The sequence below is a fragment of the Vanacampus margaritifer genome, chromosome 7 (assembly GCF_051991255.1).
Source record: "Vanacampus margaritifer isolate UIUO_Vmar chromosome 7, RoL_Vmar_1.0, whole genome shotgun sequence".
NCBI lineage: Eukaryota > Metazoa > Chordata > Actinopteri > Syngnathiformes > Syngnathidae > Vanacampus > Vanacampus margaritifer.
This window is the reverse complement of record NC_135438.1, coordinates 5,329,667-5,343,625: the sequence shown is the minus strand read 5'-3', so window position 1 is coordinate 5,343,625 and position 13,959 is coordinate 5,329,667. Positions and strand designations below refer to the sequence as shown.

At 37.3% G+C, this 13,959-nt stretch overlaps 1 protein-coding gene across 3 annotated transcripts in view; it reads right to left on the bottom strand.

Annotated features, from left to right (window-relative positions):
* Positions 1–13,588, bottom strand: part of fam13a (family with sequence similarity 13 member A) — a 44,599-nt gene extending 31,011 nt beyond the window's left edge. For all 3 annotated transcript variants that reach the window (XM_077570855.1, XM_077570856.1, XM_077570857.1), the window contains exons 1-6: positions 13,329–13,588; positions 10,432–10,627; positions 8,638–8,847; positions 6,872–7,049; positions 5,683–5,821; positions 2,042–2,113 (exon numbers count right to left, since the gene is read on the bottom strand). In XM_077570855.1, coding sequence (XP_077426981.1) covers positions 2,042–2,113; positions 5,683–5,821; positions 6,872–7,049; positions 8,638–8,847; positions 10,432–10,627; positions 13,329–13,355 — 822 coding nt within the window. In that variant the 5' untranslated portion in view covers positions 13,356–13,588. The remainder of the gene's footprint in view (positions 1–2,041; positions 2,114–5,682; positions 5,822–6,871; positions 7,050–8,637; positions 8,848–10,431; positions 10,628–13,328) is intronic.
* Positions 13,589–13,959: the final 371 nt, after the last annotated feature.

Sequence of the window (13,959 nt, the reverse complement as noted above, 5' to 3'; positions counted from 1 at the left end):
TGCAATAAAACGTGCATTCGAGGATTGCCGCAGAGGGCGGCAAGCAATTAAAGCCGCAGCTGGTGAAACCATAAAAAAACAAAAACATTCAACTGATGTTTGATTTACCGTGCCAACCTGGAGCGGGTAGAGTTGTAGCGATCCGCCGATTGTGTTATAGGCGAAGAATCGTAACCTGACCACGGCCACCTTGCGACATGGACCCCTCTGCATCATCAGCGGCAACGAGGTTAAACTCGGCAAAATGGACGTCCTAATGTAGCACGCGGGCACAAAATGCTTCTGATGTCACGGCTAACGCCAGCGGTGGAAACGCTTGATGTAATGGGTTCGGTTAGAAGCCAATTCTCAGCGGGCCATTTCCATTCAGGTCCTCACTAAATGCCTCCCATCGACCCAATCCCAGTCCTAATGGCTGAATTTTTGTAATTAGCGCCACTGTTGCTTCAGCTTGACCTGCTTGCCAATTTCAATTCTTCCTGGATGTGGTATTGATTCTTCACAAAAAGCCAATGATTGACCACCCACAGGCATCACAGGACTTACTTCCAATGATGCATTTGTGCTTCAAATATCATTTTGGAATCATATATGAAGACATTTGTAAAAATCATTACTGTCAACATCACAATCAAGTATCTAAGTGTTGTTCCGATCCGATCGCGTAATCAGAAATTATGGCTGATCACATAAATGATCAGTAACAGGTGAAAAGATTGTTTTGTTTTTCTCATTTTCTTGAGTTTTAAAGGTTATAAAAGGACATCTATTTTATTTTTGCATTGTTATTTTGTGCTACAATGCTAACAGATTATAGAATGATTTTTCACTGCTGTACTCGACTTGCATAGTAGCCACATAGAAAGGTCACATTTTATTCACTATTTTTTCAAATAAGACAAGCGAGGCCATTTGAATGCGCTCTGCGTTTTGTTTTTTGTTAGTTTTAGGATATTTTTTAAAGTAATCATTTTTATCCTAACCAATGACACTTTGTTTTATTTTCCTGTTAATTAAAAAAAAATCCTAAACAAAGGCTTTTTTTGTTGTTGTCATTGTTGCTTTTGAATTTAACAAAAACAAATTGTTTTATCCTAAACAAAAAAATACACTCTGCATTTGAGTAAATAAACACTCCCCAGCCATCATATGAGGAAGTACAATTTAAAAAAAAAGCAATAAACATGACTATTGTGTTCACTCAAGGAAATAAACAAAACATTCCCAATGATGACATCAACTTAATGGCTGGTGCATCGTAACTCAGACCACGTTTAAGAGCTTCAGCAGTGATGTCTGTATGTGCGTGAGTGTGCGCGTGTGTGTGTGTGTGTGTGTGTGTGTGTGTGCGTGTCAGCGCTAATCTCAAACAGCAACGATATGTAAAGATATTTTTTATTACCTGAAAATCTTTCGCAGGTATGTTTGGCCTTGAGGGTGAGACACAGATTTTATGAAGTAAGTTAATAAGTGCAGTGATGATTAATGAGCTCATCAATCATTAAGGAGGTCAAAGCCATGAATATCTGGGTTTCAGCTGTATCCAATGTCTTCTTTCCCTTATTTTTAAACATGTGGTAACATGATTATACATTCACTTCATTGGCTATTTTCTTTACCAATAAGTCATTGATTCAGGGCATTGGTGTAATAATCAACATCTACTGTATATAGTGAGCCGCATGCCCCAAACATGATACCTTGAAATAAGGCCGGGTATCGCGATCAAGATCTTGGAATGGATGATTTCTAGCTGCACAGATTTGCAATCCAAACAAAATGGAAGAATTCCAACCTGCTCTCTCGTATCATTTTAAACGTCAGTTACTGTATTTTTTTGTTTGTTTGTTTTGCTTCCTACACTTCCATCAATCATGTGACCATCATCCGATTAGGCCTGATACATAACTATGTGTTTATGGGTGGCAAGGCAAAAAAATAATAATTCTGATAAGAAAGCAGGAAATAGATCTTCAAAAAGAAAAGAAGCAGATAACTGGTAAAGCCGTTGAATGATGAATGAATGATATGTGTACAGTACCTTCCTTTTCCTAGGCCTCTCGTGTGTGCTACTGTTGGCTTGGCATGGAGATTCTGCATCATTATGTCCAACCTTTGGGGAAAAAAACAGGGATGAATGGCTTTTTGAAATTGCAAGCAATTCATTTTTATTGTTAATTAACTCTTTGACTGCCAGACGTTTTCAGAAAAGGGATGCCGTGGGTGCCAGCCGATTTAAGCATTTTTGACTGATCTTTCAAGGTCCACAGAAAATTATGTGTTTGGACTATGGAAACACACATACTACCAAATGAAAGATTGGACTCTCATCTTTCATCAGGAAAAAAAAGTTTGTTTCTACCTTATTCCGTTTTTCAGTAATCAACTATAGAAAATGGTTAGTTTCACCTCTGTTTTGAAAAAAAAACGTCTTTTAACGTCTTTGGCACTCCTCCATAGGATTTTACTAAACGTTATTTAACGTTTTTGGCAATCAAAGAGTTAAAACCCCAAATTTTAAATTTTCTTTTTTCGATTTTGTAAAAACAGCATTGCATAAAATTAATTACAATAAAGTTTACATATATTTTTTTCAATAAAAATGTAATTTATTTTTAAACATTTATATAAGTATTCTTGAATTTAAGTTAAATATTCTTAAATTCTTGAATCTAAATAACATAACATTTTAATTTAACACGTAAATATTATTCTAAACTTAAATGAATTAAAAATGTTTAATTATTCATTATTTCTGAATTATCTTTCTATGATAAAACTTCCAAGCAAATGTTTGAAACACTGGTGTGTGAGAATAACCTTCCCCTGCCGCAGTCAGCTGATAACATCTGCAAAGCCGCGAGCGCACGCAGAAAAACAGCTTTTCCATAAACAGGCCCGCCCGCGTCACGCTAATCACGCCGCATGCGTCACATGGTCGGTGTTAAAAGGGCCTATGTGACGGAATTTGAAGGGCGCACGCACCTGGGGATGTCGGGAGCAAACAACAATGCTAAAACCTTCCGGGTAGGGAACGCTCTCTGTGTGGGGTGTGTGTGTGTGGGGGGGGGGGGGGGGACGCATACAATTCATCCTGCAGGAATGACGCGTGCATTGTCTGGAAAAACACCAATTAGACCACCCATTCACATTTTAATGGAATCTAATTAATTCCAACAATAGCTATAAAACGCCAGTAGTTGCAAACACCTTCCTTTTCTCGTTAGTTCATTTTCTTCATCGTAAGCAATGATACAAAAGGGGGGGGGGGGGGTCGCAATACTCATTGCATGCATTTGATCCTTACAACCCCAATCATTTGTAACTCCAATCCAGATACTACAGAAGAGGATTATGGCGAGTGAAGAGAAAAAAAAATAAGGGTTGGCAGGATTCTCACTTTATTCTCAGAGTTTTGACTTTAAAGTGAGAATTTTGACCTTAATCTCAGAATTCGGATTTAAAACTAAGAATTCTGACTTTAATCTCAGAATTCTGACATTAAAGTGAGAATTATGACTTTGTGACGTAGAGCTATGAATTATGGGGGGAAGTCAGAAAATAAGAATTTGGAGAATAAGGTCAGAATTCTGACTTTAAAGTCCGAATTCTGAGTATAAAGTCAGAATTTTCACTTTAAACTCAGAATTCTGAGAATAAAGTCAGATAATACTGAGAATAAAGTCGGAATCCTGCCAACCTTTTTTTTCTTTTCACTGGCCCTAATCCTCTCCCGTAAAATACAGCGCTGCCAATCTTAATATAATTAAAATTACTATTAATTTAAGTTAATTAAATATTTTTTAATTAACTTAAATTAATAGTAATTTTAATTAATTAATAACACATTTCTGATTAGACTCTAGTGAGCAAAAACTGTGGCTACCGCTAATGCTGGTTCAACTACAGGAAGCAGAGCAGAGGAGTGGAGCGAGGAAACATTAGTAGCACTACAAATAAACCTGAAATTAAAATCCAGCACGCGAGTGGATCATATGTACTGTTGTCATGACATTAGACTGAGGTGCATACAGCCTGGACAGACTTGTTGGATGTTTTTGGGTGCGCACGCATGTTTGTAAGGTGATCTGACAGGGACTGGAACAACCTGGCAGTCAAAGTCACGTTTCAATATGCCACCAAGCATCCATCCATCCTTCAAGACATCATTATGAAGGATGACGTTCCAAAAGTGGAATTACAAGTGCGGTTACATGCGTAGGAACTGTGCCACAGTAAAAACAACACTTGAATAATTAAATTCATCGTAGTTTGTAAAAGAAAAGAAAAGCCACAAAGATCACTGAAATAACTTGTTCTGGGCTTGCTTTTTGCTGCATGCAGCACATGTCTTGAATCTGTGCAGAGTTCAGTGAAATCTCAACACTCTCAAGGCATTCTGGGGCCAAATGTGCTCAGCGGCTGCTTTTTGCGGCATTCCACAGGAAAACCGTTTTTAATCGCCGAAGGGTAAAATGAAATATCAAGACAATCAAGTCAGAAAGCTTGGACTCTTGTCATATTCTGGAAATGCTTTAAGCTGCATCTAGCACGGTGTTGTTTGAATCACTGAAACGTGCCGTGAAATCTACATCGCCAAAAAAAACAATGCGAAAAAGCCAATGAAAAACCAAAACATACACACGCAAGTTCATCATTTGATTCCATCTGAACTGTGCTAAGATCTTCTTGATTTGGAATACCGGTAAATAACACCGAAAAAAAAATATACCCAAAAAGCCAAAGAAAAAGTAAAACAAGACACAAAGTAAAAGAAATTACAAAATATATGCACACAAGTTCATCACTTGACGCCTGCTAAACTAAGACGAGGTATCGCATATTGTCACGCATAATGACGTTTCCTTCTGGAATAATTATTGACAGAATATTTTTGCTTGAAAAATCCTAAGAAAAAGCCAAATAACACAAAAAGCCCCCCCCCCCCCCAAAAAAACAAACAAACACACATATGCAATTGTCATTAAACCTCTTGCCAAACTGAGCTGAGGTTTCGCATTGTGTATTGCGCAACGGCATCTCTTGTTTCGATCCGAAAGCCAAAGAAAAAGACGCATGTTTAGTCAGTTTCCAAATAGTCCACCATTTACCTAGCGCAGTGGTTTTCAAATATTAAAAATATTGCAATTAAGTTAATAAATGTAACTAACTAAACGTAACTATGTATAAACAAATTACGCAAATGTATTGTACTTAGAAGTTAATACAAATGTACTGTACTTAACAAAAGTAATTACAAGTACATTAAAAAAAAAAATTGTAAGACACTGTTCCACTAGAGGGCGTCCATGTACCATCAACAATGGTATGCATACTAACCTTTGAGAATCACAAATATCAAGGCTTTCTATCGTCGGAACGATAAGGGGTTAAGATGGATGTTTTTAAGACGGATGTTTTGTTCCAGTTGTTTCCTGCCGGCCAAACAAGGCGATCAATAGATACATAAGACACTGGCCACCTGTGACAAGATGTCCACCTCCCGCGATCAATACAGCTATCAATTTTTAGCCCGCAGTTACGTAAGTGGCTGTCCATACGCCGCCCTGCTGGGTTAAAAGGCCAAGAGTGGCGTCATAGGTCAGATGCTTGAAGCAGCATCAGATGATGTCTGCTGTACTGCACTCAGCAGAAACAATAACAAACAAAATGAACACGTACATCGACCGGGATGACGTCGTCTTCTTTTTCTTCGTCTTTTGTGTCTGCTTCGAATATGCTGCTGTAGTTTTGGATGAGCTGGACCAGGACTTTGTTACAGACGTTCTGCTCGTTGAGGGCCTCGAACCCGGGAGCCACACTGGACCGCAGGGAGAAGAAAATGACATTTAAAAAAAAAAAAAAAGTTAACATGGACACACACAACACTGTGGAGTGACTTTGGTTAATAATGTGCAGCAAACTTGCTAATAACATGCGTTAAGTCGCCAAGCTTCAATTCAGCTGATAAGACTGTTTTAGTGCTGCTGTTTTGGTTAGCAACTGCATTCAAATGGGCTTGGCAGCTAGCTCGTCAATGTCCGACATCCACTCTAATAATTGTTCAAAGCACCGACCCCGCATGACATAAGAACATCTTTAATACCGTACACTGGAAATAATCAGTTTACGTGCTATGGTAGGTGCTTTTGTTTTGGTTAGTTAAAGTGTAAACACGGGCTAAACAGTTAACTGATGTTTGTGTGTATTTAAGGCAAAACATTACGTACAAACTGTATGACGTGGAATGCTGGAGTAGGATTCTGATAAATGGGTCAGCAAGCAAAGATGATGTGAAAAAAGCCTGACTCATCAATTATTTAAGGCGGACGCACCTTGATGAGGTTGCATTGTGAACTGTGTTTTGACATATGTACACCACTCCATGCATAACATAAGGCTTTTTGTTTTCTATTTTATTTACTTCAGATCCAAGTAGGAATATTTTCCTCTAGCTCTGATTCTGAATTGTACCACATAATGTAAGAATAATCTGATCCATTATTAATTATGGTTAAATATGAATATGGTTATTTGATGAGTAGGATAAGTGACTGAAAATGACAGGCCTTCTTGAGAGGCAACAGCACCACCTGCTGGCCAAACATCACAGACGCTTGAGATAGTTTAGGTATCTGTGGTCAGATACAGAAGAATTTCACAAATTAAAAATAAGACAATTTTCATTGAAGAGTACAATTTTCGATATATAAAAAAAAACAATAAGTTGTTTAAAAAAAAATATATATATTATTATTCAACTGTCCCATTTTGGTCCATTCATAACTGATTTAAACAAAATGTACTATGCGCATTTTAGGCAGATGCCGCCTTTGAGTGATGCGTGAATGTCTTGAATTTTCACACTCACTGGAAGACACTGGGTCCGAACACCACGGCGAGGTTTTGAGCGTTCATTCGGTTGTGCTGGTGGTTGCTGTCCACCAGTGTGAGGAAATGGCACAGGTAGCGCAGCAGGCTGAGTTGAATGCCCGGTAACTTCTTCAGTTGCTCCCTCAGGGTTGAGCAGGAGCCCTCGTCGCCAAACTCTATGGACACGCGAAACACATCAAGGTATGAGCTCCACATTCCAATGTGGGATAAGATCATTTTTACAGAAAATGTTGGAATACTTCAATGGACCCTCAGGCAAAGATGGGTACACAATCACACTTGGCACCTGGCCCCTCTGTACACGGGCCACTTTGTACCTAAATTGGGTGGTCACTGTGCCTAACAGTAATGAGGACCCTGCAGACCTTTTCAAATACAGTAAAGTATAGTGTGAGCTGAACCTTCGCGTGCCATGCTCATTCAGGATTTTTTATTTTTTTTGCAGTGCCTTAAAAAAAAAAGAGGCAATTGTGCATTTTTTTCCTGGTTGTGGCAGGCACGGAAATAAGGCACCTGTTCCAATCATGAGCATTCGTGTGCTGCAAAAAGTCTGAAAATATGTTGATACTGTTACTAGGAAATACATTGGGGTCAGAGTTGGATAAATACACGTATGCAGATTGACCCCAACATGCCCAATGACGCACATTTTGTCAAGCGTGCGTGCGTGTGTGAAATAGCGCAGCCTGATCGTTCATTAAGTTGTCTAAATTTGTTTAATGAACCAGTGCATTTTACAATAAAATCGATTTAGTCGGAAATACACATACAAATTTGAGGGGGAAAAAATCTTAATTTTGATTGAAAAAATATTTGTGTGAAAAAAATATTTATTGAAATCGTGCGGTCGTATTATCCAAGCTTTCAACAAACACGCTTTATTTATATTTACATGAATTTCTACTTAAAAAACATTATAATACAAGAAGCACACAAAAAAGTACCTAGAATATTGCTTTGGGTTTTTTCCTGTTTTTTTCAGCAATTTTTGTTGTGAAAGTTACCATTTTAAGGCCTTTTTAATTCAACCCTACTCTTTTTAGGAATTATACCTTAATGAATATATATATATTAAGAAAATACTGTGTGCTGTACTTAAATACAGTAAAAACACACCAAAAAGTAAATAAAATAACTTTACTATGAAAAAATGGTTCATCTGTTCTTTTTAAGCCCTTAAAAATAAATATTATAACTTAATTGAGTTTAAACATATTTAGAATTTACACCTAACTTAAATACATATTTACATGAATTTATTTATACATGTTAAAAAAAAGCAAAGCCTAAAAAAGTGTGTAAAATATTTTTATATATTTTATAATACATATTTTTTTAAACAATTTTCTAGAATATTAACTGACACCAAACTAAAAAAAATCTCATTTACCTGAAAATATAATGGCAAAAGTAAAATCAACATACATGACAAAATATTTAAACTGACCATGATTAGCTGTAATCAATTTAACAAAATTTTGATAACTTAAGCCATAAAATAGCTCACAAAATGGCACTTGCACCATTTAAAGTACAATTAAATATTATACACTTTTATATATCGCTAATAATAAACTGAAAAGAAATCAAGTGAGGGAAAAGATATTTAACTAAAACTACACAGTTGTAGAAGAACATTTATCTCAACAGACTTCCTCTAGTCTTGTTGTGTATGATAAAGCATGCCAGCTCCTGCAGATGAATTCAAACCCACCAAACAAACCGAGTAAATCTTCCCCTCACCTTGGTAGTGTTGCACCAGCGCCTTTTGGACGCCAGGTTCCACTAGGCCTTGGGGGAGGTCCCTCAGGTACCTTTTGAGCAGGCTGGCCACCGTACACGTGTCCGTGTCGCTGCCGATGTCCGCATCCTCATCGCTCTCCAGGCGCTGCCGCAGGGCCTCAATGGCGCGCACGCTGCCGTTCACCCGGAACAAACCTTCCTGCTGCAGCGCTGTGGGGGTCACAATCATCACTGTTTTCTAGTCTTCATTTTGTCAACGAAAACTAAACAAAAACAATTTTGTCAACACACATTTTTCACCGGACTAAAAACTAGACTAAACTAAAACCCTCATTAATAAACAATATAACAGACTAAATCAGTGTGCACTTTTGTCAACTAATGAAGATGAGGCGAAAATGTACTTGAATTAATAAAAACTGGTCTAAAATCAATGGACATTTAAGTTCATGAAGAAAAACGAGATGAAAATGATACAATTTTGTAAAATCTTGTCCCTGCTGATCTGTCACTGTGACACTGTCATGTGACACACACCCTTTCAAATCTGCAGCTATCAAGTGCAACATGCACAAACACATGGGGCAGACAGGAGGTGGATTCACAGTGAAAGGTAAAAAAAGAAAAGAAAAGAAAAGGACATTATTGTTATAATGTAACATTAATTAAACTTAACTATAACGTTCCAACAATAATGTTAAGCCGACCGCTAATTAATGCTGTAGGGCTGCTCAATTATGAAAAAATATATAAATCATGATTATTTTGGTAATAATTGAAAACACGATTTTTTGGGGGGTACAAATCAAGAAAAAGTTTAAACGTAAAAAATATTAAGACAAATAAAATTATTTGAAACACTATTATGCAAGTTCCTTTTGGATGAAACAAAATTTTATAAATTAGTTATTTTAAATTTTTCAAAAGGTGCAAATGTATACATTTAAACAACTCCAAATTAGTATTAATAATTAGGAGTATCAAAATCAGTGCGGTAGTTTTGAGTTGAGTTTGAGACATTAGTTTAACATTATGTTTCCACTTCTAAGTTAACAAAAATATGAAAACTTAGGAAAAAAATTATTGTACATTTTATTGTACATTCAGAAGAGATATAAAATTTGTGATTAATTGTGAGTTAACTATTGAAGTACAGTATTGCGATTAATTACGATAAAAAAATGTAATCACCTGACACCCCTATTAATAATCTTTTTTTTTTAAACAATTATGCTGATTTTGTAATTGTGGAGTGCAATAATGGAAATTTTAATTGAATTTCAATTAATTGCACAAGCCCTGTAATTCTGGCTAATTTACTAGCTAATTGTGTGTGAAGTAGTTTTTCATCAAAAAGATGAGAGAAAATTTTATGTGAAATAGTTTTAGATCAAAAATGTTCAACATTATCTGCTGTCCCCAAAAATATACAGGGAAAAAAATAATTGTCCTGACTGACTTGGGCTAAAACGTTGATAGCTTTTGTTGACTAAAACTAGACGAATAAAATTACGTTTTCTTGGACTAAAATAAAGACTAAAATGCTAGATTTATAGTCGACTAAAAATGGATTAAATAAAAACGGAATGAGGTTGACTAACAAGCGTGATTGAAACTGAAATGAACAATTAAGTAGTGCTTAAATGTAAATAGTACACACTGCAACTTTGCCTTAACAAAAATTGTCCACTGTAAATATGCGCAGTGAAGTTCAGCCCGGTGCTCGGGCACCCTGCGACCCTCGTGAGGCTACGCCAAACTGAAACTAGATGAAAATCTCCTTTTATGCCTCACCATTGTTGCGCAGGTGATCCACCATCCTGCGCACGACCAGGGGCACGCCGTCTTCCGTCAGGCCCCTCTCTTCCAGCTCGGGGAGGGGTGCCCCGAACAACCTGTTGTGCTTGGCCACCAGCGAGCGTGCTCTCAGCACGGGCATCTGGACCATCTTCTTCATGTCCTCCTTCACCTGCACCGCCGTCTTGTTGTGCTGCACACACAACGGCGCTTAGTAAAGAAGAAGACGAAGAAACTGACCTTGGCCATGTTGCACCCGCGTGCCGGTAAGAGGAGAACAAGGAGAGCCGGACGGTGAGCGTTGCTACGACGGATCTCGGGTTACCATGCAACACCTTAAATGTGCTACACACAGACACGTATAGAGAAGTCCTCGAGGGAGGCTCGATGTCTCGTTAGGGGTTCACACGAGCGTGCGGTGCATCTGGAAAGTATTCACAATGCGTGTGAAAAATGCTGTGAATACTCGCCGGATGCACTGAGCAATATAACAGCCATCAGTGGACATTAGCTTCCATGGGTAAACATTAAGCAGCTGTTACTATGTCTATCTTGTCTCAATTTGTACTTGTGCGTAAACACACTTTACAAGCACGCCTCTTACGTTTGTTTGCATTAGGACAGCAAGGACCTAACCCTTGGCGCGTTTTTTTTCTATGTATATTGTTAACAGCAACATGGAACTGGTGCATGATTTGTTAAACTACATTTTTTTTTTTATTATGTTCAATTCAATTCAATTCTTTAAAAGAAAAAAAAAGCTATTGTTAATGTTATTTAAGATTTAAGTGTATATATACACTTAATCTATTTATTAAATTTTTTGGAATTATGGTTATTGCTTACTAATAATATGCTTAGTCATTTTTTATTGTATCTTTAAATAAGTACCTGCTTTTACTCTTAGCATGATTTCACTTGTATTTCTATTTTTTGTTGCAGTTATCCAAGCATCCATCCATCTATTTTCTTAACCGCTTTTTTTATTTTTATTTATTAATATTATTTTATGATGTATTCTAGCTAGCCCAATATGACTATTCGATTTAAATAACATTTTAATTATTATTTTTTAAATTTTCAATAGTGTTAATAAATAAATTATTGCTTACTCCCAGTATGATTATTACATTTGTATGTTTTATTTTAATATTGTTATTACTTGCTTGCGATAAGATTATTTTATTTTATTTGTTGTTTATGGTTGATGCTTTCTCCCAAATATGTTTACTAAATTGTTAATAATTTGACTTTTTTTTATAATAGATTTGCTAACTCCCAATACAATTTTTCCGTTTTGATAAATTTTTACTGATGTTTTAATTTTTTTAATATGGTTAATGTTTCCTTTCAATACAATTATTCAGCTTTTCATTTTCTTCCATTTTTAATACAGGAAGTATAAAAATAATTTAACCCTAATGTGAAATTGTAAAATGTTTGTTTTTTATGCTCAGTTGTTGCCAAAGCAACTCACTAATTACTTCAATGACAAAGGCAGAATCATTTTTTTTTTTTTTGCGTGTGTAAAATGAAGTTAACCGCTGCAAAAACAACAAAACAGTCTAGCAACAAGTCGACGCGGAAACATTCAACTTGAAGAGACTGCTTTAGAGTCTAAGAGACTTGGTTTCCATGGCAGCGGTGGGACAAACCACATACGAGGGAGCAGACCCTTGCTGTGGCTTACAACAGTGGCTTATGGCCCACCCAGGGTCAGCTGCTTAAACCGCCTCCCATGCCCCCCCCCCCGACCCCCGACCCCCCACCTCCTCACATATGTCGCCGAGTGGGCTTTCACGGTGGCATATGCTACAATAAACACGACACGCTTCCGCAGTCAACACCAGTATCAGAGAGGATTTTACAAGCATGCTTTGTAGTGGCATTACTGACTAGAGAGCCAAGTAGTGGAGGGACTACATCTGTGTGAACGGGTTTAATGCCCGCCTCACTGTCGTGTCAGAAGTATTTTACACGGCATGTGGAATTGCAGCAACATGTTAATACTTTGTAAGCATTTTTTTACCTGTAGCTGCAGCCAACTTGTTTTACACTATGAGTAAAGCAATTGAAACCCATCAGTCACAACTTGTTTGCGGCTCTTCAGTATTTGCAATGCATGCTCTATTGGGTTGAAATCAGATGATTTGAATGGCTATATTCAATTAGAGTATAATGCATTTATTTTCCTTCGAGTTTTTTTCCCCCCTCGCAATATGGTTAGCAACACTGACTCCACCATGTTTGACCTATGATGCTTTGGATCGTTACTTCTCACTTCCCCTCATTCCAATACTCTCGTGTTTACATTTTTAGGTGCTTAAAATTGAAGCACTGTACTGTACAAAATGGCTTTCATTACTAAATTGTAAATAAATACTGTAATGTCAGTATATATTGTGGTGAATAAATGGAATGTCCACACTAAATGATTTTTTGGGGTGTATGTTGGGTTAATTAGAAGTCACTTTTAGTCAAATGGGCATCCCTGTCTTCATTTGTTGATTCTTCGCCACCATCTTTGGCATGCACATGACGTGCAATGCGTTTTGATGACCACATAACGGTATACTTTTCTAAGGACTATACAAAATGAGATGCGATGATGTGCTGGTCCTTCTTTTAGTGATGTCACAGAAAAAAAACTACATCAATGGAAGAATGCGGTTTTGTCCACTTTCTCGTCCCTGGTTGATGACGTCACGGCTGGGTTTTAGGGGGCTAATTTAGAGCGCACAAAGATAAAGGTGGTGTTGTTGTTTTTACGCAAACGCCGTTTGGAACATCATTACGCATCATTACAAGAGCACAGCTACACAGTAAAAAAGTTCCATCACGCAAAGTCACGGAAGACTTCATTAAGTACATTCAAAATAGGATATTTTACTTACACAGATGGTCAGCGCTCCGGCTCCCATTCTTCCACACAAGGTGAGGATGGTGGGAAGAAATGCGTCTCTCTTTAAAGTCGTCCGGAGTCAACTTTCTTACACAAATGATGTCATTTTCGCACCTAAATGCGCCATTAAGTTACCCCATAGCGACGCAAAAAGGCAGGGAAGTGTGTCAAAAGATGCTGGTAAAGTTATGTCGCTAGTTTTTCCATTATTATCATTGTATCGCTTCCTCCCTCTCGTCTTCGGCTTCTTGGGCTGGAATCTGAGTCGGGCTCTCCCATTGGCTGAGAGGCGTGGTCACGTGAGCCGGTCCCAACTTCAAAAGGCCTTTCGGCTCTCTCGTGGAATCCCAAACATCGACGCATGCGCAGTTGCAACGTTGGAAAAAACCACACGGCAGAGTTTTTGTTATGTAAAATAAATAAATAAAAATGAAATTGTGACAATGTGCCTAAAAAAATACAAATATACACATCTATAGAATAATTATATAATACAAAATATGCTTGGGAATTGTTACAAAATAAACATTAAATACAGTAGCATAGAAAGAGGCCATAACCCTATTAATCATATATCAAATAAAGAACCTTTTTAGAGAGGGCCTAAACTATATCAGGATTTT